We start from the raw sequence: 24,037 nt of genomic DNA on the forward strand, positions 1-24,037 counted from the left end.
CTCCCCTCCTTTGTGTTTATGCTTAGTCCCACATGCTGTTTAAATGTTTCACAGAGCTGGCAAATGGAGTATAATGTGAGAAAATGTGAAATTGCCCATTTTGACAGGAAGAATAAAAAAGAAGTATATTATCTAAATGGCGAGAGATTGCAGAGCTCTAAGATATAGAGGGATCTGGATGTCCGAGTGCATGAATCGCAAAAGGTTAGTATGTAGGTACAGAAAGTAATTAGGAAAGCTAATAGAATGTTATCATTTATTGCGAGGGGAATTTAATACAAAAGTAGGGAGGTTATGCTTCAGTTATATAGGGCATTGGTGAGAATACATGTGGAGTACTGTTTACAGTATTGGTCTCCTTATTTAAGGAAGGATGTAAATGCGTTGGAAGCAGTTCAGACAAGGTTTACTCGACTAATACCTGGAATGGGCGGGTTGTTTTATGAGGAAAGTCAGGCTGGGATTGTATCCGCTGGAATTTAGAAGAGTAAGAGGCGACTTGATTGAAACATATAAGAACCTGAGGGGTCCTGACAGGGTGGATGTGGAAAGGATGTTTCTTCTTGTGGGAGAATCTAGAATTAGGGGGTCACTGTTTAAAAATAAGTGGTTGCATATTTAGGACAGAGATGAGGAGAAATTTTTTCTCTCTGAGGGTCGTGAGTCTTTGGCACTCTCTTCCTCAAAAGATGGTGGAAGCAGAGTCTTTGAATATTTTTAAGGCAGCGGTAGATAGATTTCTGAGAAGCAAGAGGGTGAAAGGTTATTGGGGGTAGGTGAGAATGTGGAGTTAAGGTTACAATCAGATCAGCCATGCTTCTTATTTGTATGTTCATGTGTATGTATCAGAACCTCTGCTCACCCCTCAATTATACAGAGTTATGGACATGGCCCCTTTCAACTAATTTCTCCAAACATGCAGTAATAACTTTTAAAACATGGCTTTAAAAATCCAAGCTTGATGTTATTTAATTATGACTTTTGGATTTGCCTCATCTTTCTTCCTAAATCTCAGCCCCTCACCTGGGTTTTCTTAATAATCAAAAACATTTTTGAGGATTAGTGACATGGAGTCAAACCCACAGATAGCAGGGGAATGATTGAAGCTGTCACCCAGTCTGTGGCTGGGCTAATGGTTATAGATTACAAGAGTGACTCTCTCATGAGTTACAACATTCTCAGAAGATCAAAGGCAAAATCATAGAATTGTTATTATTTTTATCTGAATAACAACAGAAAAATGCTGGAAACTCTCAGTAGAACTGATGAAAGGTCATCAACCTGAATTGTTAACTCTGTTTCTCTCTTGGCAGATGCTCACTGACCTGTTTCCAGCATTTTCTATTCCCATTAGATCACTGTTTTTGAATTATTTGATTTGTAAACAGGGACTCTGTCGGTAAAACCTTCCTTTTTAAGATTATTCCTTAGGCTGTTCCCCGACTTCCTCCAGTGATGCGTACACAGGTCAAGGCATTGCATTGTTTGGATCTATAATCACCTGGCATCAACACAGTGGTGCAGTGGTTAGCACCGCAGCCTCACAGCTCCAGCGACCTGGGTTCAATTCTGGGTACTGCCTGTGTGGAGTTTGCAAGTTCTCCCGGTGTCTGCGTGGGTTTCCTCCGGGTGCTCCGGTTTCCTCCCACAGCCAAAAAGACTTGCAGGTTGATAGGTAAATTGGCCATTATAAATTGCCCCTAGTATAGGTAGGTGGTAGGGGAATATAGGGACAGGTGAGGATGTGGTAGGAATATGGGGTTAGTGTAGGATTAGTATAAATGGGTGGTTAATTGGTCGGCACAGACTCGGTGGGCCAAAGGGCCTGTTTCAGTGCTGTATCTCTAAATCTAAATCTAAAAACATGCAATCTCTTAGTTATCACAGTTTGTCTTCAAGAGGCAGAGTAAGAGAGGAGATGAATTGAGAAGTTGTGACTAGGTGACCTTTAACCCTTGATTTCTGGTCATGGAGCCTAGACATCTGCTGTCACTTCTGTCCACTCACTGCATTTGGATGATTTTATTTCTGCTTAGTCAATCTACCAATTTAGATTTCTGTAACCTCCTGAACCCTGACAGCCTCCAACATCTTTGCGTTTCTACACTTCTGGCCTCTTATGCATCATCGATTGTCATCACTCCATCTTGGCCTTCAGCTACCTAGACCCTAAGCTCTGGAATTCCCTCCCTAAACCTCTCTACCCCTCTCTTCTCCTTATAACCTACCTTATTGATCAGGTTTTTGGTCACATGTCCTAATATTGCCTTAGGTGGCTCAGTATCAAATTTTGTTTGGCATCGTTCCTGTGAGCATTTTGGGACATTTTATTACGTTAAAGGAGCTATATAAATGCAAGCTGTTGTTGTTGCTTAGGTAAATGGACACAATCATTTAACACAATCCCTCCCTCTCTTCAAAATCTGTTAAATTTTCTTCCCCTGACCTTTGTGTGACTTAATGTAATTAATCTTACTGCTAACTCGACAAGGCCCAGATATTACCTAGCCAGACACGACCACGTTCCGGACAGCTGCCATTCTGGCATTTCCCCGTAAGTAGCCCAATTTCAAATCTCCTGGTTATTGCAAATTCTCACAGGAAATAGGAATCAGATGGAAACCAAGCTAACCTAACCTGCTGGGACTTGCTGCTCAGCCACAATTGAAATTGGATGTTTGCAGTGGGCAGGACAATGATCAGTTGATAACAGCAGCACCCTAAAGGTTCCCTTATTCTTATTAACAACTAAAACGGTGATAGGGTTCCAAATGTTGAGCACCTCAAACCTATTTTTAGTCAGATACAATGTCACAACATCAAAGTCTCAAAGTTTATAGTAAGATGGTCCTGCCCACTGCAGTCAGCACAACCTGACCAAGTAGGTGTTATTTAAAAATCTGAAATAGTAGAGGATCTGGGTACAAGATTTAATCCTACAAAAAGCTGCCCTGCTTGACTTTGCCTCCTGCTGGTTGATTGTGAATTACCGTCGATAACATTGCAACATAAATGATTTCACTATTCTGGGTGCTGGCTTTGTGTGACTGTATGCAGCATTGATGGACAAGACTAGAATAGCAACTTGCCGATGTGTAATTTTGATTTTCGTAAAATGTTTATGCAGAATTTTTTAATATAAAATTTTGATTTTTTTCACTTTAATTTTTCCTCTCGTTTCAATCTCAATCTTCAAATATAATCACACAGCACAGAAGGAGGCGATTCGGCCCATTCTGCCTGTGCTAGCTCTTCGAAAGAGCTATCCAATTAGTCCCACTCCCCTACTATTGCCCCAGAGCCCTGCATTTTATTTTCCTTTTCAAGTATTTATCCAAATCCCTTTTGGAAGTTACAATTGAATCTGTTTCCACCACCCTATCAGGCAGTGCATTCCAGGCACAGGGAAAGATGCAAAGATTCATCCAGAATCACCAGGCAAATTTCAATAAATGGAGCCTGGGTATTTCGACAGCAATAATTTCCCATATCTGTTGATGATTCTCAGTTTCTCCACAAGCTGGGACAGTTACACCGACAAATACTGCAGGGTTTGGGGACATTTTACCTGAAATCCCAGGGCTCTCAGTCCAGTCAGGACAAGGTATGTCCAGCAAATTGTCATGTGGCTTGGGTGTGGTCCATACATATCTTACTTTTATATCTGTTTTAAAAATACAGAATGATCCATATGGATAAGGTAAAATAATGTTTATTAATATTCAGCACATAGTACCAATTCTTAAAATATAGTCATAGAATCTAGAAGGTTTACGGCACAGAAAGAGGCCACTTGGCCCATCGTGTCTGTGCCAGCCGAAAAACGATCCACCCATTCTAATCCCACCTTCCAGCATTTAGTCCATAGCTCTGCAGATTACGATACTTGAGGTGCATATCCAGACTTCTTTTGAATGAGTTGAGGGTCTCTATCTCAACTACACTTTCAGGCAATGAGTTCCAGACCCCCACCACCCTCTGGGTGAAAATCGTTTTCCTCATCTTCCCTCTAATCTTTCTACCAATCACTTTAAATCTATGGCCCCTAGCCACTGACCTCTCTGCTAAGGTGAATAAGCCCTTCACCTCCACTCTATCCAGGCCCCTCAAAATTTTGTACATTTCAATCAGATTCCCCCCTCAGCCTTCTCTGTTCCAAGTAGAATAACCCCAGCCCAGTCACATATATAAAAATGATATAAGCTTTACAGGTATTAATTGGATGGTGATACATAGACACTGTAGACTTATCAGATCACAGACCACACTTTGCTCTGCCATGTGGAGTGTCAGATTTTAGCATGCGGGAATCAACAATTCAGAATTATTATGAACTTTTTAGATTAAACAAAAAATGACAGCCAGTGAGTGGGGAACCCCAGAATTATGGGTCAGAGACTGGACGAGCACTGGGTGTTTGCAGTTATCAGGAGCTTTGCTACAGTCTGTGATGTATTATGTAAAGCTGAGCTGTTGCAGAGATTGGAATTTGGAGAGCCTGCACCAAGAATTTAGACCACTTTCTCCATCTCCCTCTCCTTTCCGTTAGGCACTGCTCTCGCCAGTGGTACAGTTCCCTGGTCTCACTATCTCTGGGATACAATTCCTAGTCTCTCACTTTCTCTGGGATACAATTCCCCAGTCTCTCACTCTCTCTGGGATACAATTCCCTGTCTCTCTCTCTGGGATACAATTCCCAGTCTTTCACTCTCTCTGGGTACAATTGCCCAGTCTCTCACTCTCTCTGGGATGCAATTCCCAGTTTCTCACTCTCTCTGGTTACAATTCCCCAGACTCTCACTCTCTCTGGGTATAATTCCCCAGTCTCTCGCTCTCTCTGGGATGCAATTCCCAGTCTTTCACTCTCTCTAGGTACAATTCCCCAGTCACTCGCTCTCTCTGGGTATAATTTCCCAGTCTCTCGCTCTCTCTGGGATACAATTCCCAGTCTTTCACTCTCTCTGGGTACAATTCCCCAGTCACTCGCTCTCTCTGGGTACAATTCCCCAGTCTCTCACTCTCTCTGGGATGCAATTCCCAGTCTCTCATTCTCTTTGGGTGCAATTCCCCAGTCTCTCGCTCTCTCTGGGTACAATTCCCCAGTCTCTCACTCCCTCTGGGGTACAATTCCCCAGTTTCTGATTCAGTATGGAATACAGTTCCCGATCTGACAACGATCAGAAATGGAATCACTGGCTGATCTTCCTCCCTCTAACCCAGTGGTACTGAGGCCAATTGCAACCCCCTAAAGATTCTTTGACTAAGATCAAATAACTCAGCAGAGACTGGGAATTATATCTCAGATTTTTTGTTCTGTATGATTCATACCACACGACACAGCAGATTTCCTCATTGGACCTTTAGGATGTTCCATCTCTCTCCCAAATCCCAAAATCCCACAGCGAGGCCAGACTGATCTCCATTTTGTGCCATTTACACAGGGTTTAAGCAATGGGCCAGAAACTTCTGTCAAAATAATGGTGAGGCTAATGGTGTCACTGTTATTTATGGGTAACTGGTACAGCAAGTGTAAGTGAGGAGCAGAGGTGTGGGTAAATGTGAGGATCCATAAGTTGCTGTCCGCGTTGTGCCACTCACTGTTAACTTTGTGAAAACAGCAGCTCGCCCTGAATCGCACAGTTTTTTTTTTAGGAACTCGTATTTAGCCATTAAATTCGCCATTGCAAGTTAAGTCTATTCATTACAATTGTAATTACCCTTTTAATGACATTATAAGTGTTAATTACAATCAACCTTCCTGGCATCGAAAATTAATATCTACAAGTGCGGAGTCCCATTACTTCAGGTTTCAATTTTTCAGGGAAATTTTAAGTTTTGAATTTCATTTTTTTTTAGTTCTTCTTTTCCTGTTTTTATTTCTTTTAAAGCCGATCTTCCTTTACCTCCATATTTTCCTTTCTGTACTTGATTTGACATTGAATTCACCCACCTACCGTATATATACGAGCAAAAGGCCAGAATTTTACATTACAGTTGGACGTGGGGGTGAGCCCGCCTCTGCTGGGCCTGGAAGCTATGCTGCTATTTTGCGTGGCCTAGACCCTCAATTGGCCTCAGTCATGACTTCTACCCCTCTGAGACAGGAAGTCCTGCCTCCAAGAGCTGACGGCCAATCAGAGGCCAGCTGCTATTCAGTCCCAGAAGCACCACCAGGAGTGGTGGCCACTGCTGGGACTGCATTCAGCAAGAAGAGGATGTTGGATGCCACCCTTCAAAAAAAGTAACTGGGTTTAAGGCCTCGCTGGGGATAATCGGCTGGGCCCTGGTGAGGGTGGTTGCAGTCGGTGAGCAGGGCGGAGGGGTTAGTTTTAGTGGGGGTGGCCTGTGCTGCTAGAGGTGCCCCTCTGTGGGGCACAGGGTGCCCGATCAGAAGGGACTCCCCCCAGCCCACAAGGAGGCTGCCAGGTATTACTGGGCAGCCTGCTCAGGTGCTGAAGTACCCGTCCGTCTGGTAAAATAGCAGTGGGGTTGGGTAGGTGACAGGCTCAGCGGCACCTACCCACCCACCCCCCACGCAATTTTATGCTCCCGGGGGGCGTAAAATTCCGGCCAAAGTTGATCTTGTGTAAAAGTTGACCCATGACTTTTGGACATAAATTCTTTAATTTTTCATATATCTTGTGTAAAAGTCAACCTTAGTTTTTCAGGGATAGTAACCCTACACTTTCAGAACACAGAGAACAGTTTAATCACGAACTAGTATAAATAACTGAACATTCAGCTAGGACCCGCACATTGTTTCAATATGGCGTCAAGGAAGAACAACAAATACACAGCACAGTTTAAACTGAAAGTCATTGCGTTTGCAGAGAAGACGAATAATTGTGCAGCAGGAAGAGAATTCAAAACGTCAGAGAAGATTGTCAGAGATTGGAGAAAGCTTTCCACACAGCTCATGAAGATGACAAAGAATAATAGGGGAAAGTCTAGCAATTGGATAATAAAGTTGCAGAATGGGTCAGTGAAGATCGTCAGAATGGATTCATAGTTTCTAGCATGCACCCCTCACTCTCTGATATCAATTGAGCTTTTCTTTCATGTTTATTAAACTCAAAATGAGCATAGATTTCAACCCCTCGAAAGTATTACTCATGTAAAATTCAACCCCCCAAATTTTAGCCTAAAACATTTGTCTCAAAATTTCAACTTTTACACGAGTAATTGACTCTCCCTCTCAGTCTTGCCACTATTTATTTCACAATCCTTATATCGCATTGGTCAAGGAAATACCCTGTTGGCTGCTCTGTTCACTCAGATCCAGGATGCCCTGTTTCTTTCCCTGTACCATTATCAGTACACCCTTTCAGAAACTTAGTGGACAAAAATATTTGGAGCTGAAAGATTTTTTTTATTCATTCACAGGATGTGGGCATCGGTGGCAGGGCCAGAATTTATTGCCTTCATGGCCCTTGAGAAGGTGGTGGTGAGTCGCCATATTGAACCATTGCAGCCCGTGTGGTGAAGATGCTCCCACAATGCTGTTAGGTAGGGAGTTTCATGATTTTGACCCAGCAACGATGAAGGAACAGTGATATAGTTGCAAGTTAGGATGGTGTGTGACTTGGAGGGGAATTTGGAGATGGTGGTGTTCCCATGCACCTGCTGCCCTTGTCCTTCGCAGGTTTGGAAGGTGCTGAAGAAGCTTTGACGAGTTGCTGCAGTGCTTCTTGTAGCTGGAACACACTGCTGTTACTGTGCGTCAGTGGTGAAGGGAGTGAATGTTTAAGATGGCAGACGGGGTACTGATCAAGTAGGCTGCTTTGTTCTCGATGGTGTTGAGCTCCTTGAATGTTGTTGGAGTTGCACTCATCCAGGCAAGTGGAGAGTATTCCATGACACTCCAGACTTGTGCCTTCTAGATGGTGGACAGGCTTTGGGGAGACAGGAGGTGAGTTACTCACCGCAGAATTCCCAGTTTCTGACCTGCTCTTGTAGCCACAGTATTTATATGGCTGGTCCAGTTAAGTTTCTAGTCAATGGTAACCACCCAGGATTTTGATGGTGGGGGGAGGGTTTCGATGATGGTGATGCTGTTGAATTCCAAAGAAAGATAGTTAGACTCTTTCTGTTGTTGGAAATGACCATTGCCTGGCACTTCTGTAGCGCGAATGTTACTTGCCACTTATCAGCCCAAGTCCGAATATTGTCCCGCTTCTGATGCATATGGGCATGCTTCATTATCTGAGTCGCGAATGGTAATGAACACTGTGCAATCATGAGCAAACATCAGCAGATCTGACCTTATGATGGACGAAAGGTGATTGATGGAGCTGCTGAAGATGGTTCGGCCTAGTACACGACCCTGAAGAACTCCTGCAGTGATGTCTTGGGATGACATTATTGGTCTCCAACAACCAAAACCATTTTCCTTTGTGCTAGGTAAGACTCCAACCTGTGAAGAGTTTTCCCCTGAATCTCACTGACTTCAATTTTGCTTGAGCTCCTTCATACCACACTTGGTCAAATGCTACCTTGATGTCAAGCGTAGTCACTCTCACCTCACCTCTGGAATTCAGCTGTTTTGTCTGTGTTTGAATGAAGGTTGTAACGAGGTCTGCAGCCAAGTGGTCCTGACAGAACCCAAACTGAGCATTGGTGAGCAGGTTATTGCTGAGTAAGTTCCGCTTGATAGCACTGTCAATGAAATCTTCCATCACTTTGCTGATGATTCAGTGTAGACTGATGGGCCAGTCATTGGCCAGATTCGATTTGTCCTGCTTTTTGTGCACAGGACATACCTGGATAATTTTCCCCTTTGCCGGGTAGGTGCCAGTGTTGTAGCTGTACTGGAACAGCTTGGCCAGAGGCACAACTAGTTCTGCAGCATAAGTCTTCAGCACCACAGTTAGGATGTTGTTAGGGCCCCATAACCTTTGCTTTATCCAGGGAGCTCAGACATTTCTTGATATCACGTGGAGTAAATTGAATTGAATGAAGACTGGCTTCTACGATAGTGGAGACCGCAAGAGGAGACTGAGACGGAACATTCACTTGGGACTCTGGCTGAAGATGGTTGCAAACACTTCAGTCTTGTATTTTGCACTCACCTGCTGGGCCCTGCCTTCATTGAGGGTTGGTACTGTTCATGGAGCAGCCTCCTCCCATTAGTTGTTTAATTGTCCACCACCATTCATGACTGCATGTGGCTGGTCTGCAGAGCTTTGATCTGATCTGTTGGTCTGGGATTGCTTAGCTCTGTCAGGTTCCATTCTAATCTATATAAAGGCAGCCAGAGAATCACTTGAAATGGCTTCTGTTCCTGCTCCCGCATTGTAACCTCTGTGTCCCCCAATGATCGATCCTCGGCCCCTTCCTATTTCTCATTGACATGATGCACCTTGGCAACATCATCGAAAAGCACAGCGTTACTTTTCACATGTATGCTAATGACACTCACCTCTATCTCATAACCACTTCTCTTGACTCCTCTACTGTTGCTAAATTATCAGACTGCTTATTCGATTTCTAGTACTGGATGAGCAGAAATTCCTCCAATTAAATATTGCGAAGACTGAAGCCATTGTTTTCGGTCCACGGTCCAAACTCTGTGCCCTTGCTACCAACTCCATTCCTCTCCCTGGCAACAGTCTGAGATTAAGCCAGTATGTTTGCAACCTTGGTGTCACATTTCATCCCGAGATGAGCTTCAAACCTCATATTCCTGCCATCACCAAGAGCATCTATTTCCACCTCTGTAACATCAACCTACTTCATTCTGTTTCCACTCATCTTCTGCTGAAACCCTCATTTGTGCCTTCTTTACCTCTACATTTGACTATTCCAACACACTCCTGGCTGGTCTCCCAAATTCTACTCTCCGTAAACTTGAGATCATCCAAAACTCTACTGTCCATGTCTTAACACGCACCAAGCCCTGTTCACCTATCACCTCTGTGCTCGCTGACCTACATTGGCTACCGGGCAAGCAACATATTGATTTTAAAATTCTAATCCTCGTTTTCAAATCCCTCCATGACCTCCCCCCTCCCTATTTCTGTAATTTTCTCCAGCCCCAGAACCCTCCATGACATCTGCACTCCTCTAATTCTGGCCTCTTTGTGCATCCCAGATTTTAATTGCTCCACCATTGGTGGCCGTGCGTTCAGTTGCCTAGACCCTTAGCTCTGGAATACCCTCCCCACACCTCTCTGCATCTCTACCTTGCTTTCCTCCTTTAAGACACTCCTTAAACCTACCTCTTTGACCAAGGTTTTGGTCATCTGACCTAATATCTCCTTCTGTGGCTCAGTGTCATACATTGTTTTATAATGGTCCTGTAAAGCACCTCGGGGCGTTTTATTACATTAAAGGTGCTATATAAATATGTTGTTGTATAGCACGCAATGCTTGCATCACACACATCAGCAATGCCTCCGCCGCATCCTCCGGACTCAGTAGGAGGACTGTCGAACAAACGCTAGTGTCCTTCTTGAAGCCAGATCCACAAGCATTCAAGCAAAGTTCCAATAGACTGGCCACTGTGTATGCCTGGCTAAAAATCATCTCCCCTGCCAGCTCCTGTTCTCAAAACTCTCAAATGGCCAACACTCCATGGGAGAACAAAGAAAATGCTTCAAAGACACACTGAAGCTCTCCTTGATGCGCAGCTGCATTGACCTTAACAATTGGGAGGAGCTTGCTACCAGTTGTTCAGAATGGCGACAACTTGTCCATCAAGCTGCATCACACTTCGAGTTCAAACACCTTAATGATGAGGCAGACCTGCAGCAGAGAAGGAAGAAAAGTAAGCAAATCCTGCACTCCGGATCCCATTACCTCATGGGACATCCTACCCCATGTGCCCAAAGATCTGTAGGTTAAAAATCAGCCTGTTCAGTCACGTGAAGACCCATGGCAGGAACTTGCGATCCTGAGTAGACGCATCCTCGAATCGAGGGACAGCCGACGTGCATAGCACATTGCTTCTGCTGTTTAGCATGCATGCAGTCCTATATTGTAGCTTCACCAGGTTAGCACCTCATTTTTAGGTACACCTGGTGTTGCTCCTGGCATACTCTTCTACTCTCCTAATTAAACCAGGGTTGGTCCCCTGGCAGAGGCCAGACCATGAGATTACAGATTGTGATGGAATACAACTCTGCTGCTGCTAATGGCCCACAGTGCCACTTGGATGCCCAGTTTTAGCTGCTAGATATGATCTGAATCTACCCCATTTAGCTCCGTGGTAGTGCCACACAACATGATAGAGAGTGTTCTCAGTGTGAAGACAGGACTTCGTCTTCACAAGGACAGTGCAGTGATTACTCCAACTAGACATATTTGTGACAGGTAGATTGACGAGGGCATGTTCAAGCAGGTTTTTCCCTCATGTTGGTTCTCTCAACACCTGTCACTGACCCTATTTGTTAGCAATGGCCTTCAGGGTTCAGCCAGCTTGGTTAATATTGATGCTCCCGAGCTACTCTTGGTAATGGATATTGAAGTCTCTCACCCAGAGTACATTCTGTACCCTTGCTATCCGTAATGCCTCTTCCAAGTGGTGTTCAACATGGAGTAGTATTGATTCAGCAGTTGAGGGAGGGCAGTAGGTGGTAATCAGCAGGAGGTTTCCTTGCCTGTGTTTGACCTGATGCCATGAGAATTCTTGGGGACTGGAATCAATGAGGAGGACTCCTAGGGATATACACCCTCCTGATTGTATATCACTGTGCCATATACTCTGGTGGGTCTGTGCTGCCGGCAGGACTATTCATACCTAGGGTGGTGATGGAGGAGTCTCGGATATTGGCTGAAAGTTATCATTCAGTGAATATGACTATGACATGCTTTTGTTTGACTAGTCTGTAGAAAATCTCTCCCAATTTTGGTACAAGTCTCCAGATGTTAGGAGGACTTTGAAGGATCGATTGGCCTGGGTGTACCTTTGTCATGTCCAAATTTGGTGCCTCGGTCGATGCCGGGTTGTCTGTTTTCTTTTATTTTTAGTATACCTTGTCGTGGCTTACTAGGCTATTTCAGAGTTCAATTAAATTTGTATCCCTGCACAATTATGCACTCTAAATGTTATCCCCTCCCTCTAATGACTATCATTGACATTCAGAGGGCAGTTAAGAGTCAGTCACATTGCTTGGATCTGGAGTCACATGTAGGCTAGACTGGGTACGGACAGCAAATTTCCTTCCCTAAAGGATATTAGTGAATCAGATGGGTTTTAATGACAATCTAGTAGTATTATAGTCACCATTACTGATACTAGCTTTATAATCCAACATTTATTTAATTAACTGAGTTTAATTTCCCAGCTGCCATGGTGGGATTTGAACTCATTATCTACAGATCATTATTGCAGGTCACTGGATTACTAGTCACTGATAAACACGATGCTGCCATACCCTCAGAGGCAAGTCCAACTAATGGTGGAACCCATTATATGGCCTGGTGCAGTAAACTGTGACCCAATCAGGCACTGGAGTTTAGACTGTTATACCAATCTAGCCTACAGGGGGCAGAGCAAACACACAGTTTCCTGGACCCATTCATATTGATCAATAAAAATGCTAAAACAACCTACATCAACTGCATCTCTAATGCAATTATTTAATGAGGTAACTGTATAGCTAGTGCGTGTTTGCGCTGAGACACTTTGTAAAGCACCAGCTGAACCACTCAATAGGTAGATAGATTAAAGCAATAGGTTACCAACAGGTGAATGGAGTTTCTGCAGAGCTGAAGGAGACAGTACGAAGGAGAGATCAGCTGCTGGGAATAAGTTTGATTTGAAGAGGTCAGCCTTTCAGAACCGTATCAACTGCAAGTTCATGCCCTAGCTGTGACTCTTACAGCTGAAGGCAGATGTTGCATTCTGAGCATGTGCAGTATGCAGAATTTCCTAGCATGCATCAGTTGCACGTAGTCAGCTAATTGCTCAAATGTTTCTCCTCAGCCTCCTGGCCAGTTGTTTTTTTTTAAAAAGGAGTTGAAGAAAATGGAGAGAAAACATTTTGGCAGTATTATTCAGGGAAAGTTTATAGAGTTTTTTTGTGTGTGTGTGTAAAAGAGCAAGAGAGAAAAAACAGGGTGCCATTTCTGTACCGATTCCACACTGGTCATAGCCTTTGTGTGTGCATTATAAATGCTGTATAATTTATTTTGCTCAGTGGAAAGTCAAATTCTGTCTCTGTCCATAATAGTTAATGTGTTATTGAAAAGTATTTAAGCCTTCAGGCAGCAGCTGTAGAATTCCCTTGCCAAACTCCTCTGCTTCTCTTCTCCCTCCTTTAAAAATCTCGTCAAAATCCACCTCCAGCACTAAGCTCCTAAGCCCTGCCCACCTCCCCGCCTTTCTTGGTTCAGTGTCAATTTTTCACCTGTCTCTGTGAAATGTCTTGGGACAATTGTCTTATGTTAAAGGCTTTATGTAAATTATTGTTGTTACAGATACGTAAATGAGCTGAGAAAAGCAGTATGCTGTCCAGGGAGAGGCACAGATAGTGAAGAATATCAAGCCGCAAAAATAATTCCTTCCAAATATTTTAACAAAATGTAATGTCGAGGTTCAGGCATTGAGTGCGATTAAGTGATTTTTGACTGAAGGCACACTCCACAAGATACGTAAATATGTTTTCTATTATTACATTAGATAACTATTCACAATTTAACTGTAAACAGGTAGCAATATTCATCTACTAGGAGTGTTACTCCATTCAGTTACAGGGTTCGTGGAACGTTTCTCAAACTATATTTCACACCAACAGAGGTGACTACAAATGAGTTGTGACATAAAGGTGTGGAATCCTACGGTTAATAAATGGTTGCAAGTTGTGCTCAAGAGCTTCATAGTTCCGCTCAAGTTCGCGCTGATACTCAAGCTGCTCAGACGTGATCAAACTTTTGTTTTTCTTCAAGGCATCTTCACATCTGTAATAGACAGGAGGGAAAGAAGGAAACTACAATATAGATCACTCAGTCAAGACAACTGCAATATATATAACTCATGGTTAACTGCAATATAGATCACGCATGGTCAAGGAAACTGCAATATAGATCACTCACGGTCAAGGAAACTACAATATAGATCACTCACGGTCAAGGAAACTGCAATATAGATCACTCACGGTCGAGGAAACTGCAATATAGATCACTGACGGTCAAGGAAACTGCAATATAGATCACTCAGAGTCAAGGAAACTACAATATAGATCACCCACGGTCAAGGAAACTACAATATAGATCACTCACGGTCAAGGAAACTGCAATATAGATCACTGACGGTCAAGGAAACTACAATATAGATCACTGACGGTCAAGGAAACTGCAATATAGATCACTCAGAGTCAAGGAAACTGCAGTATAGATCACTCACGGTCAAGGAAACTACAATATAGATCACTCACGGTCAAGGAAACTACAATATAGATCACTCACGGTCAAGGAAACTACAATATAGATCACTCACGGTCAAGGAAACTGCAATATAGATCACTCACGGTCGAGGAAACTGCAATATAGATCACTCACGGTCAAGGAAACTGCAATATAGATCACTCACGGTCAAGGAAACTACAATATAGATCACTCACGGTCAAGGAAACTGCAATATAGATCACTCACGGTCAAGGAAACTACAATATAGATCACTCACGGTCAAGGAAACTGCAATATAGATCACTGACGGTCAAGGAAACTGCAATATAGATCACTCAGAGTCAAGGAAACTGCAATATAGATCACTCACGGTCAAGGAAACAGCAATATCGATCACTCACGGTCAAGGAAACTGCAATATAGATCACTCACGGTCGAGGAAACAGCAATATCGATCACTGACGGTCAAGGAAACTACAATATAGATCACTCACGGTCAAGGAAACTGCAATATCGATCACTGACTGTCAAGGAAACTGCAATATAGATCACTCACGGTCGAGGAAACAGCAATATCGATCACTGACGGTCAAGGAAACTACAATATAGATCACTCACGGTCAAGGAAACTGCAATATAGATCACTGACGGTCAAGGAAACTACAATATAGATCACTCACGGTCAAGGAAACTGCAATATAGATCACTGACGGTCAAGGAAACTACAATATAGATCACTCACGGTCAAGGAAACAGCAATATCGATCACTCACGGTCAAGGAAACTGCAATATAGATCACTGACGGTCAAGGAAACTACAATATAGATCACTCACGGTCAAGGAAACTGCAATATAGATCACTCACGGTCGAGGAAACTGCAATATAGATCACTCACGGTCAAGGAAACTGCAATATAGATCACTCACGGTCAAGGAAACTACAATATAGATCACTCACGGTCAAGGAAACTGCAATATAGATCACTCACGGTCGAGGAAACTACAATATAGATCACTCACGGTCAAGGAAACTGCAATATAGATCACTGACGGTCAAGGAAACTACAATATAGATCACTCATGGTCAAGAAAACTGCAATATAGATCACTCACGGTCGAGGAAACTGCAATATAGGTCACTCACGGTCAAGGAAACTGCAATATAGATCACTGACGGTCAAGGAAACTACAATATAGATCACTCACGGTCAAGGAAACTGCAATATAGATCACTCAGAGTCAAGGAAACTGCAGTATAGATCACTCACGGTCAAGGAAACTGCAATATAGATCACTGACGGTCAAGGAAACAGCAATATCGATCACTCACGGTCAAGGAAACTGCAATATAGATCACTCACGGTCGAGGAAACAGCAATATCGATCACTGACGGTCAAGGAAACTACAATATAGATCACTCACAGTCAAGGAAACTGCAATATCGATCACTGACTGTCAAGGAAACTGCAATATAGATCACTCACGGTCGAGGAAACAGCAATATCGATCACTGACGGTCAAGGAAACTACAATATAGATCACTCACGGTCAAGGAAACTGCAATATAGATCACTGATGGTCAAGGAAACTACAATATAGATCACTCACGGTCAAGGAAACAGCAATATCGATCACTCACGGTCAAGGAAACTGCAATATAGATCACTGACGGTCAAGGAAACTACAATATAGATCACTCACGGTCAAGGAAACTGCAATATAGATCACTCATGGTTTACTGCAATATAGATCACTCACGGTCAAGCAAACTGCAATATAGATCACTGACGGTCAAGGAAACTGCAATATAGATCACTGACGGTCAAGGAAACTACAATATAGATCACTCACGGTCGAGGAAACTACAATATAGATCACTCACGGTCGAGGAAACTACAATATAGATCACTCACGGTCAAGGAAACTGCAATATAGATCACTGACGGTCAAGGAAACTACAATATAGATCACTCATGGTCAAGAAAACTGCAATATAGATCACTCACGGTCGAGGAAACTGCAATATAGGTCACTCACGGTCGAGGAAACTACAATATAGATCACTCATGGTCAAGAAAACTGCAATATAGATCACTCACGGTCGAGGAAACTGCAATATAGATCACTCATGGTCAAGAAAATTGCAATATAGATCACTCACGGTCGAGGAAACTGCAATATAGGTCACTCACGGTCGAGGAAACTGCAATATAGGTCACTCACAGTCGAGGAAACTGCAATATAGGTCACTCACGGTCAAGAAAACTGCAATATAGATCACGCATGGTCGAGAAAACTGCAATATAGGTCACTCACGGTCGAGGAAACTGCAATATAGATCACGCATGGTCGAGAAAACTGCAATATAGGTCACTCAAGGTCGAGGAAACTGCAATATAGTTCACTCACGGTCGAGGAAACTGCAATATAGGTCACTCACGGTCGAGGAAACTGCAATATAGGTCACTCACGGTCGAGGAAACTGCAATATAGGTCACTCACGGTCGAGGAAACTGCAATATAGATCACGCATGGTCGAGAAAACTGCAATATAGGTCACTCACGGTCGAGGAAACTGCAATATAGATCACTCACGGTCGAGGAAACTGCAATATAGGTCACTCACGGTCGAGGAAACTGCAATATAGGTCACTCACGGTCGAGGAAACTGCAATATAGGTCACTCACGGTCGAGGAAACTGCAATATAGATCACTCACGATCGAGCAAATTACATTACAGGTCAATCACAGACAAGGTAACTATAATGTAGGTCTCACACAGTCATGATGTGTACAACATATTCCTACAAACAGCAATGAGTTGAATGACTAATTAATCTGTCGGAGTTATTGACTGAGGGGTAAATGGACTCTCCTGCAAATACAGATAAACAAAGTACTGCAGGTGCTGGAAATCTGACACAAAACAGGAAATGCTACAAGTACACAGCAGGTCAGCAGTTAGCATCTGTGCAGGGAGTGAAAATCAGTTTCACAACCTTCTTCAGAATTGAGAGATATTGAACACAGTAACAGAAAATGGATGGTGGGGTGTAAATATTAAACACTGACACAAACATAGAGAGCAAGAATGGATGGAGTATTTACTGGCTAATGAAACAGATCATCTCAGTCAAGTAATAGAAGCACTGAAGGACAGAACTTGAATTTATATAGCACCATTCACAACTTTAGAATATTCCAAAGTACTTCACAACTAATAAAGTTCTTCTAATAGAAACAAAGAAAATTTACAACACAGAAAGAGGTCATTCGGCCCATCGTTTCTGTATCAGATGAAAACGAGCTCGCCAGCCGAATCATACTTGTCAGCTCTTACTCCTTAGCCCTGTAGGTTGCATATCCAAGTATTTTTTAAATGCAGTGAGGTTTCTGTCTCTACCAGCCCATCAGGCAGTGAGTTCCAGATCCCCATCATCCACTGGGTGAAAAAATTGTTCCTCAACCCCCCTCTAATCCTTCTGCCAATTACTTTAAAAGTATGCCCCCAGTTATTGACTTCTCTGCTAAGGGAACAGTTTCTTCCTGCCCACTCTATGCTCCCTCATAATTTTGTACACCTCAATTAAATCTCCTCTCAGCCTCCTCTGTTCTAAAGAAAACAATCTCAGCCGATCCAATTGTTCCGTATAGCTAAAATTCTCCATTCCTTGCCACAACTTCACTCGTCTTTTGAAGTGTAGTCAATGTTGTAATGGAGGGAAATGCAGTAGCTAATTTACACACGAATACGAGGGAAATAACCAGATCATTTTTTTTGTGATCTTGGATGTTGGTTGAGAGATACGAGGAGAGCTCCCCTTCTGTTCTTCAAATGGTGCCATGGAACCTTTTCTGTCCATCTGAGAAGTTTTAAAATGATCATCCATGTTTTCAAATCCCTCTATTTCCTCACCCATTCCTATAACCTCCTCCAGCCCTGCAAACCTCCCACATCTCTGCACTCCTCCAATTCTGGCCTGTTGCACACCCCTGATTTTCATCGGTCTGCGTTCAGTGGCAAGGACCTAAACTCTGGACTTCCCTTCTGAAACCTCTCTGCCTCTACTTTTCTCTCCTCCTTTAAGATGCTCCTTGAAACCTACCTCTTTCACCAAGCTTTTAGTCACCTGTCCTAATGTCTCCTTACTTTTTTATTATTCATTCTTGCATCTTTGGCAAGACCAGCATTTATTGCCCATCTCTAATTGCCCTTGAGAAGAAGGTGGTGAGCCACCTTCTTGAATTGCTGCAGTCCATCAGGTGTAGATACACCCACAGTGCTTTTTTCTGTTTGATACAGCCGAGTGACTTGCTAGGCCATTTCGGAGGGCAGTTGAGAGTCAACCGTATTGCTATGGGTCAGGAATCACATGTAGGCCAGACCAGGTAAGGACGGCAGATTTCTTCCCCTGAAGAACATTAGTGAACCAGATAGGTTTTTACAACAATCGTGTAGTTTCATGATCATTAGTAGTGAGACGAGAATTTTATTCCAGGCTTATTAATTAAATTTAAATTCTCCAGCTACTATGGTGGGATTTGAATGCACCTCTCCAGAACATTAGACCAGGCCTCTGAATTACTAGTCCAGAAACATTACCACTACACTACTGTCCCCTTGTGGCTCCTTGAGACATTTTACCCTAAAGGCACAACATAAATGAAAGTTCTCGTTGTTGGCTTAACATTAGATTAGATTAGAGATACAGCACTGAAACAGGCCCTTCGACCCACCGAGTCTGTGCCGAACATCAAACACCCATTTATACTAATCCTACACTAATCCCATATTCCTACCAAATATCCCCACCTGTCCCTATATTTCCCTACCACCTACCTATACTAGTGACAATTTATAATGGCCAATTTACCTATCAACCTGCAAGTCTTTTGGCTTGTGGGAGGAAACCGGAGCACCCGGAGGAAACCCACACAGACACAGGGAGAACTTGCAAACTCCACACAGGCAGTACCCAGAATTGAACCCGGGTTGCTGGAGCTGTGAGGCTGCGGTGCTAACCACTGCGCCACTGTGCCACCTCTTCTGAAAGATGGCATGTCCAATGGTGAAGCACTTCATCAGCCTAGATGATGTGATCAAGGCTCCATAGTAGGCCTTGAACCCACAACCGTCTGTTCCAGAGGTCAGAGCACTACCGACTGAGCAAAGGATGACAACGAAAGACATTAGAGAAACACAGAAAATGTGAATGACTGAGGCAGTGGGAGGCCTAAATAAAATGGGAGCAATGGAAAACCTGGGACCAGATTTGAAATTTAAGCAGAAGATACTGGAAAAGTATAGCAGGTCCCTTTGCACCATTCCTTCTGACCCTGACTGTCCTCCACTCTTTGGTGAAAGTGCAGTATCTGAGACTGACCAATGAAAAGGGAGATGAATGTGTGTTTCATCAACCTCATCTTCATTGTAGAGCAGGGTACAAGGGTCCAATGTGACATATTCATTGTACCCAGAATAAACAATAAGGTCACCCAAGCTTCATGAAGGAACTGGTGGTGTTCCAGGAGCTGTGTCCGAGGCATAGCCCTATAAACTGAGAAAATGTTACTCCTATACTGTGTGTAAAATTGAAGCCATTAAACATCAGCTAACTGGAGGGGGCTCCTTACCGTTTCAGAAAGTCCTTGAAGCAGATTCGGAGTTTGTTGTGGTGTCTAAAAAGTTTTGGATCGTCAGGAATTTCAGACAAAAATACTTGCGCTACCTCTAAGGGACCCTGCAACAAAAGCCCAAAAAACACTGGTGTTTAGCACCTGCTGTATGTTTTATACCCTGGTCCATCCATTGTACAGCTCTGTATGCTACACCCTGTCCTTCTACCACTCTGTGCTACACCCTGTCCTTCTACCACTCTGTGTTATACCCTGTCCTTGTACAGCTCTGTGCTACACCCTGTCTTTGTACCGCTCTGAGTTATACCCTGTCCTTCTACCACTCTGTGTTATACCCTGTCCTTGTACAGCTCTGTGTTATACCCTGTCCTTGTACCGCTCTGTGTTATACCCTGTCCTTGTACCGCTCTGAGTTATACCCTGTCCTTGTACAGCTCTGTGTTATACCCTGTCCTTGTACCGCTCTGTGTTATACCCTGTCCTTGTACTCCTCTGTGCTATACCCTGTCCTTGTACAGCTCTGTGTTATACCCTGTCCTTGTACTCCTCTGTGTTATACCCTGTCCTTGTACAGCTCTGTGTTATACCCTGTCCTTGTACTCCTCTGTGTTATACCCTGTCCTTGTACTTCTCTGTGCTATACCCTGTCCTTGTACTTCTCTGTGTTATACCCTGTCCTTGTACTCCTCTGTGCTATACCCTGTCCTTGTACTTCTCTGTGTTATACCCTGTCCTTGTACTTCTCTGTGCTATACCCTGTCCTTGTACTCCCCTGTGTTATACCCTGTCCTTGTACTCCTCTGTGTTATACCCTGTCCTTGTACTCCTCTGTGTTATACCCTGTCCTTGTACTTCTCTGTGCTATACCCTGTCCTTGTACTCCTCTGTGTTATACCCTGTCCTTGTACAGCTCTGTGTTATACCCTGCCCTTGTACTCCTCTGTGTTATACCCTGTCCTTGTACTTCTCTGTGCTATACCCTGTCCTTGTACTTCTCTGTGCTATACCCTGTCCTTGTACAGCTCTGTGTTATACCCTGTCCTTGTACTTCTCTGTGTTATACCCTGTCCTTGTACAGCTCTGTGTTATACCCTGCCCTTGTACTCCTCTGTGTTATACCCTGTCCTTGTACTTCTCTGTGCTATACCCTGTCCTTGTACTTCTCTGTGTTATACCCTGTCCTTGTACTTCTCTGTGCTATACCCTGTCCTTGTACTCCTCTGTGCTATACCCTGTCCTTGTACAGCTCTGTGTTATACCCTGTCCTTGTACTCCTCTGTGTTATACCCTGTCCTTGTACAGCTCTGTGTTATACCCTGTCCTTGTACAGCTCTGTGTTATACCCTGTCCTTGTACTCCTCTGTGTTATACCCTGTCCTTGTACAGCTCTGTGTTATACCCTGTCCTTGTACAGCTCTGTGTTATACCCTGTCCTTGTACCGCTCTGTGTTATACCCTGTCCTTGTACTCCTCTGTGCTATACCCTGTCCTTGCACTCCTCTGTGCTATACCCTGTCCTTGTACAGCTCTGTGTTATACCCTGTCCTTGTACTCCTCTGTGTTATACCCTGTCCTTGTACAGCTCTGTGTTATACCCTGTCCTTGTACTCCTCTGTGTTATACCCTGTCCTTGTACTTCTCTGTGCTATACCCTGTCCTTGTACTTCTCTGTGTTATACCCTGTCCTTGTACTTCTCTGTGCTATACCCTGTCCTTGTACTCCTCTGTGCTATACCCTGTCCTTGTACTTCTCTGTGTTATACCCTGTCCTTGTACTTCTCTGTGCTATACCCTGTCCTTGTACTCCCCTGTGTTATACCCTGTCCTTGTACTCCTCTGTGTTATACCCTGTCCTTGTACTCCTCTGTGTTATACCCTGTCCTTGTACTCCTCTGTGTTATACCCTGTCCTTGTACTTCTCTGTGCTATACCCTGTCCTTGTACAGCTCTGTGTTATACCCTGTCCTTGTACTTCTCTGTGTTATACCCTGTCCTTGTACTTCTCTGTGCTATACCCTGTCCTTGTACTCCCCTGTGTTATACCCTGTCCTTGTACTCCTCTGTGTTATACCCTGTCCTTGTATTCCTCTGTGTTATACCCTGTCCTTGTACTTCTCTGTGTTATACCCTGCCCTTGTACTCCTCTGTGTTATACCCTGTCCTTGTACTTCTCTGTGCTATACCCTGTCCTTGTACAGCTCTGTGTTATACCCTGTCCTTGTACTTCTCTGTGTTATACCCTGTCCTTGTACAGCTCTGTGTTATACCCTGCCCTTGTACTCCTCTGTGTTATACCCTGTCCTTGTACTTCTCTGTGCTATACCCTGTCCTTGTACTTCTCTGTGTTATACCCTGTCCTTGTACCCCGCTCTGTGTTATACCCTGTCCTTGTACTTCTCTGTGCTATACCCTGTCCTTGTACTCCTCTGTGTTATACCCTGTCCTTGTACTTCTCTGTGCTATACCCTGCCCTTGTACTCCCCTGTGTTATACCCTGTCCTTGTACTTCTCTGTGCTATACCCTGTCCTTGTACAGCTCTGTGTTATACCCTGTCCTTGTACTTCTCTGTGTTATACCCTGTCCTTGTACAGCTCTGTGTTATACCCTGCCCTTGTACTCCTCTGTGTTATACCCTGTCCTTGTACTTCTCTGTGTTATACCCTGTCCTTGTACTCCTCTGTGCTATACCCTGTCCTTGTACTCCTCTGTGTTATACCCTGTCCTTGTACTTCTCTGTGCTATACCCTGTCCTTGTACTCCTCTGTGTTATACCCTGTCCTTGTACTTCTCTGTGCTATACCCTGTCCTTGTACTCCCCTGTGTTATACCCTGTCCTTGTACTCCTCTGTGTTATACCCTGTCCTTGTATTCCTCTGTGTTATACCCTGTCCTTGTACTTCTCTGTGTTATACCCTGCCCTTGTACTCCTCTGTGTTATACCCTGTCCTTGTACTTCTCTGTGCTATACCCTGTCCTTGTACAGCTCTGTGTTATACCCTGTCCTTGTACTTCTCTGTGTTATACCCTGTCCTTGTACAGCTCTGTGTTATACCCTGCCCTTGTACTCCTCTGTGTTATACCCTGTCCTTGTACTTCTCTGTGCTATACCCTGTCCTTGTACTTCTCTGTGTTATACCCTGTCCTTGTACCCCGCTCTGTGTTATACCCTGTCCTTGTACTTCTCTGTGCTATACCCTGTCCTTGTACTCCTCTGTGCTATACCCTGTCCTTGTACAGCTCTGTGTTATACCCTGTCCTTGTACTCCTCTGTGTTATACCCTGTCCTTGTACTTCTCTGTGCTATACCCTGTCCTTGTACTTCTCTGTGTTATACCCTGTCCTTGTACTTCTCTGTGCTATACCCTGTCCTTGTACTTCTCTGTGTTATACCCTGTCCTTGTACTCCTCTGTGTTATACCCTGTCCTTGTACAGCTCTGTGTTATACCCTGTCCTTGTACTCCTCTGTGTTATACCCTGTCCTTGTACTCCTCTGTGTTATACCCTGTCCTTGTACAGCTCTGTGTTATACCCTGTCCTTGTACTCCTCTGTGTTATACCCTGTCCTTGTACTTCTCTGTGTTATACCCTGTCCTTGTACTCCTCTGTGCTATACCCTGTCCTTGTACTCCTCTGTGTTATACCCTGTCCTTGTACTTCTCTGTGCTATACCCTGTCCTTGTACTCCTCTGTGTTATACCCTGTCCTTGTACTTCTCTGTGTTATACCCTGTCCTTGTACTCCTCTGTGCTATACCCTGTCCTTGTACTTCTCTGTGTTATACCCTGTCCTTGTACCGCTCTGTGTTATACCCTGTCCTTGTACTCCTCTGTGTTATACCCTGTCCTTGTACTTCTCTGTGCTATACCCTGTCCTTGTACTCCTCTGTGTTATACCCTGTCCTTGTACTTCTCTGTGCTATACCCTGTCCTTGTACTCCTCTGTGTTATACCCTGTCCTTGTACTTCTCTGTGCTATACCCTGTCCTTGTACAGCTCTGCGTTATAGCCTGTCCTTGTACAGCTCTGCGTTATAGCCTGTCCTTGTACTGC

At 43.8% G+C, this 24,037-nt stretch overlaps 1 protein-coding gene across 4 annotated transcripts in view; it reads right to left on the bottom strand.

The window, feature by feature from the left end:
• Positions 1-3,741: 3,741 nt before the first annotated feature.
• Positions 3,742-24,037, bottom strand: part of LOC137351703 (dedicator of cytokinesis protein 7-like) — a 215,906-nt gene continuing 195,610 nt past the window's right edge. For all 4 annotated transcript variants that reach the window (XM_068016430.1, XM_068016429.1, XM_068016428.1 and 1 more), the window contains 2 exons: positions 19,984-20,090; positions 3,742-13,899 (listed from right to left, as the gene is read on the bottom strand). In XM_068016430.1, the coding sequence (XP_067872531.1) occupies positions 13,743-13,899; positions 19,984-20,090 (264 nt within the window). In that variant the 3' untranslated portion in view covers positions 3,742-13,742. The remainder of the gene's footprint in view (positions 13,900-19,983; positions 20,091-24,037) is intronic.

This window comes from Heterodontus francisci, chromosome 36, assembly GCF_036365525.1.
Source record: "Heterodontus francisci isolate sHetFra1 chromosome 36, sHetFra1.hap1, whole genome shotgun sequence".
NCBI classification, from domain to species: Eukaryota; Metazoa; Chordata; class Chondrichthyes; order Heterodontiformes; family Heterodontidae; genus Heterodontus; species Heterodontus francisci.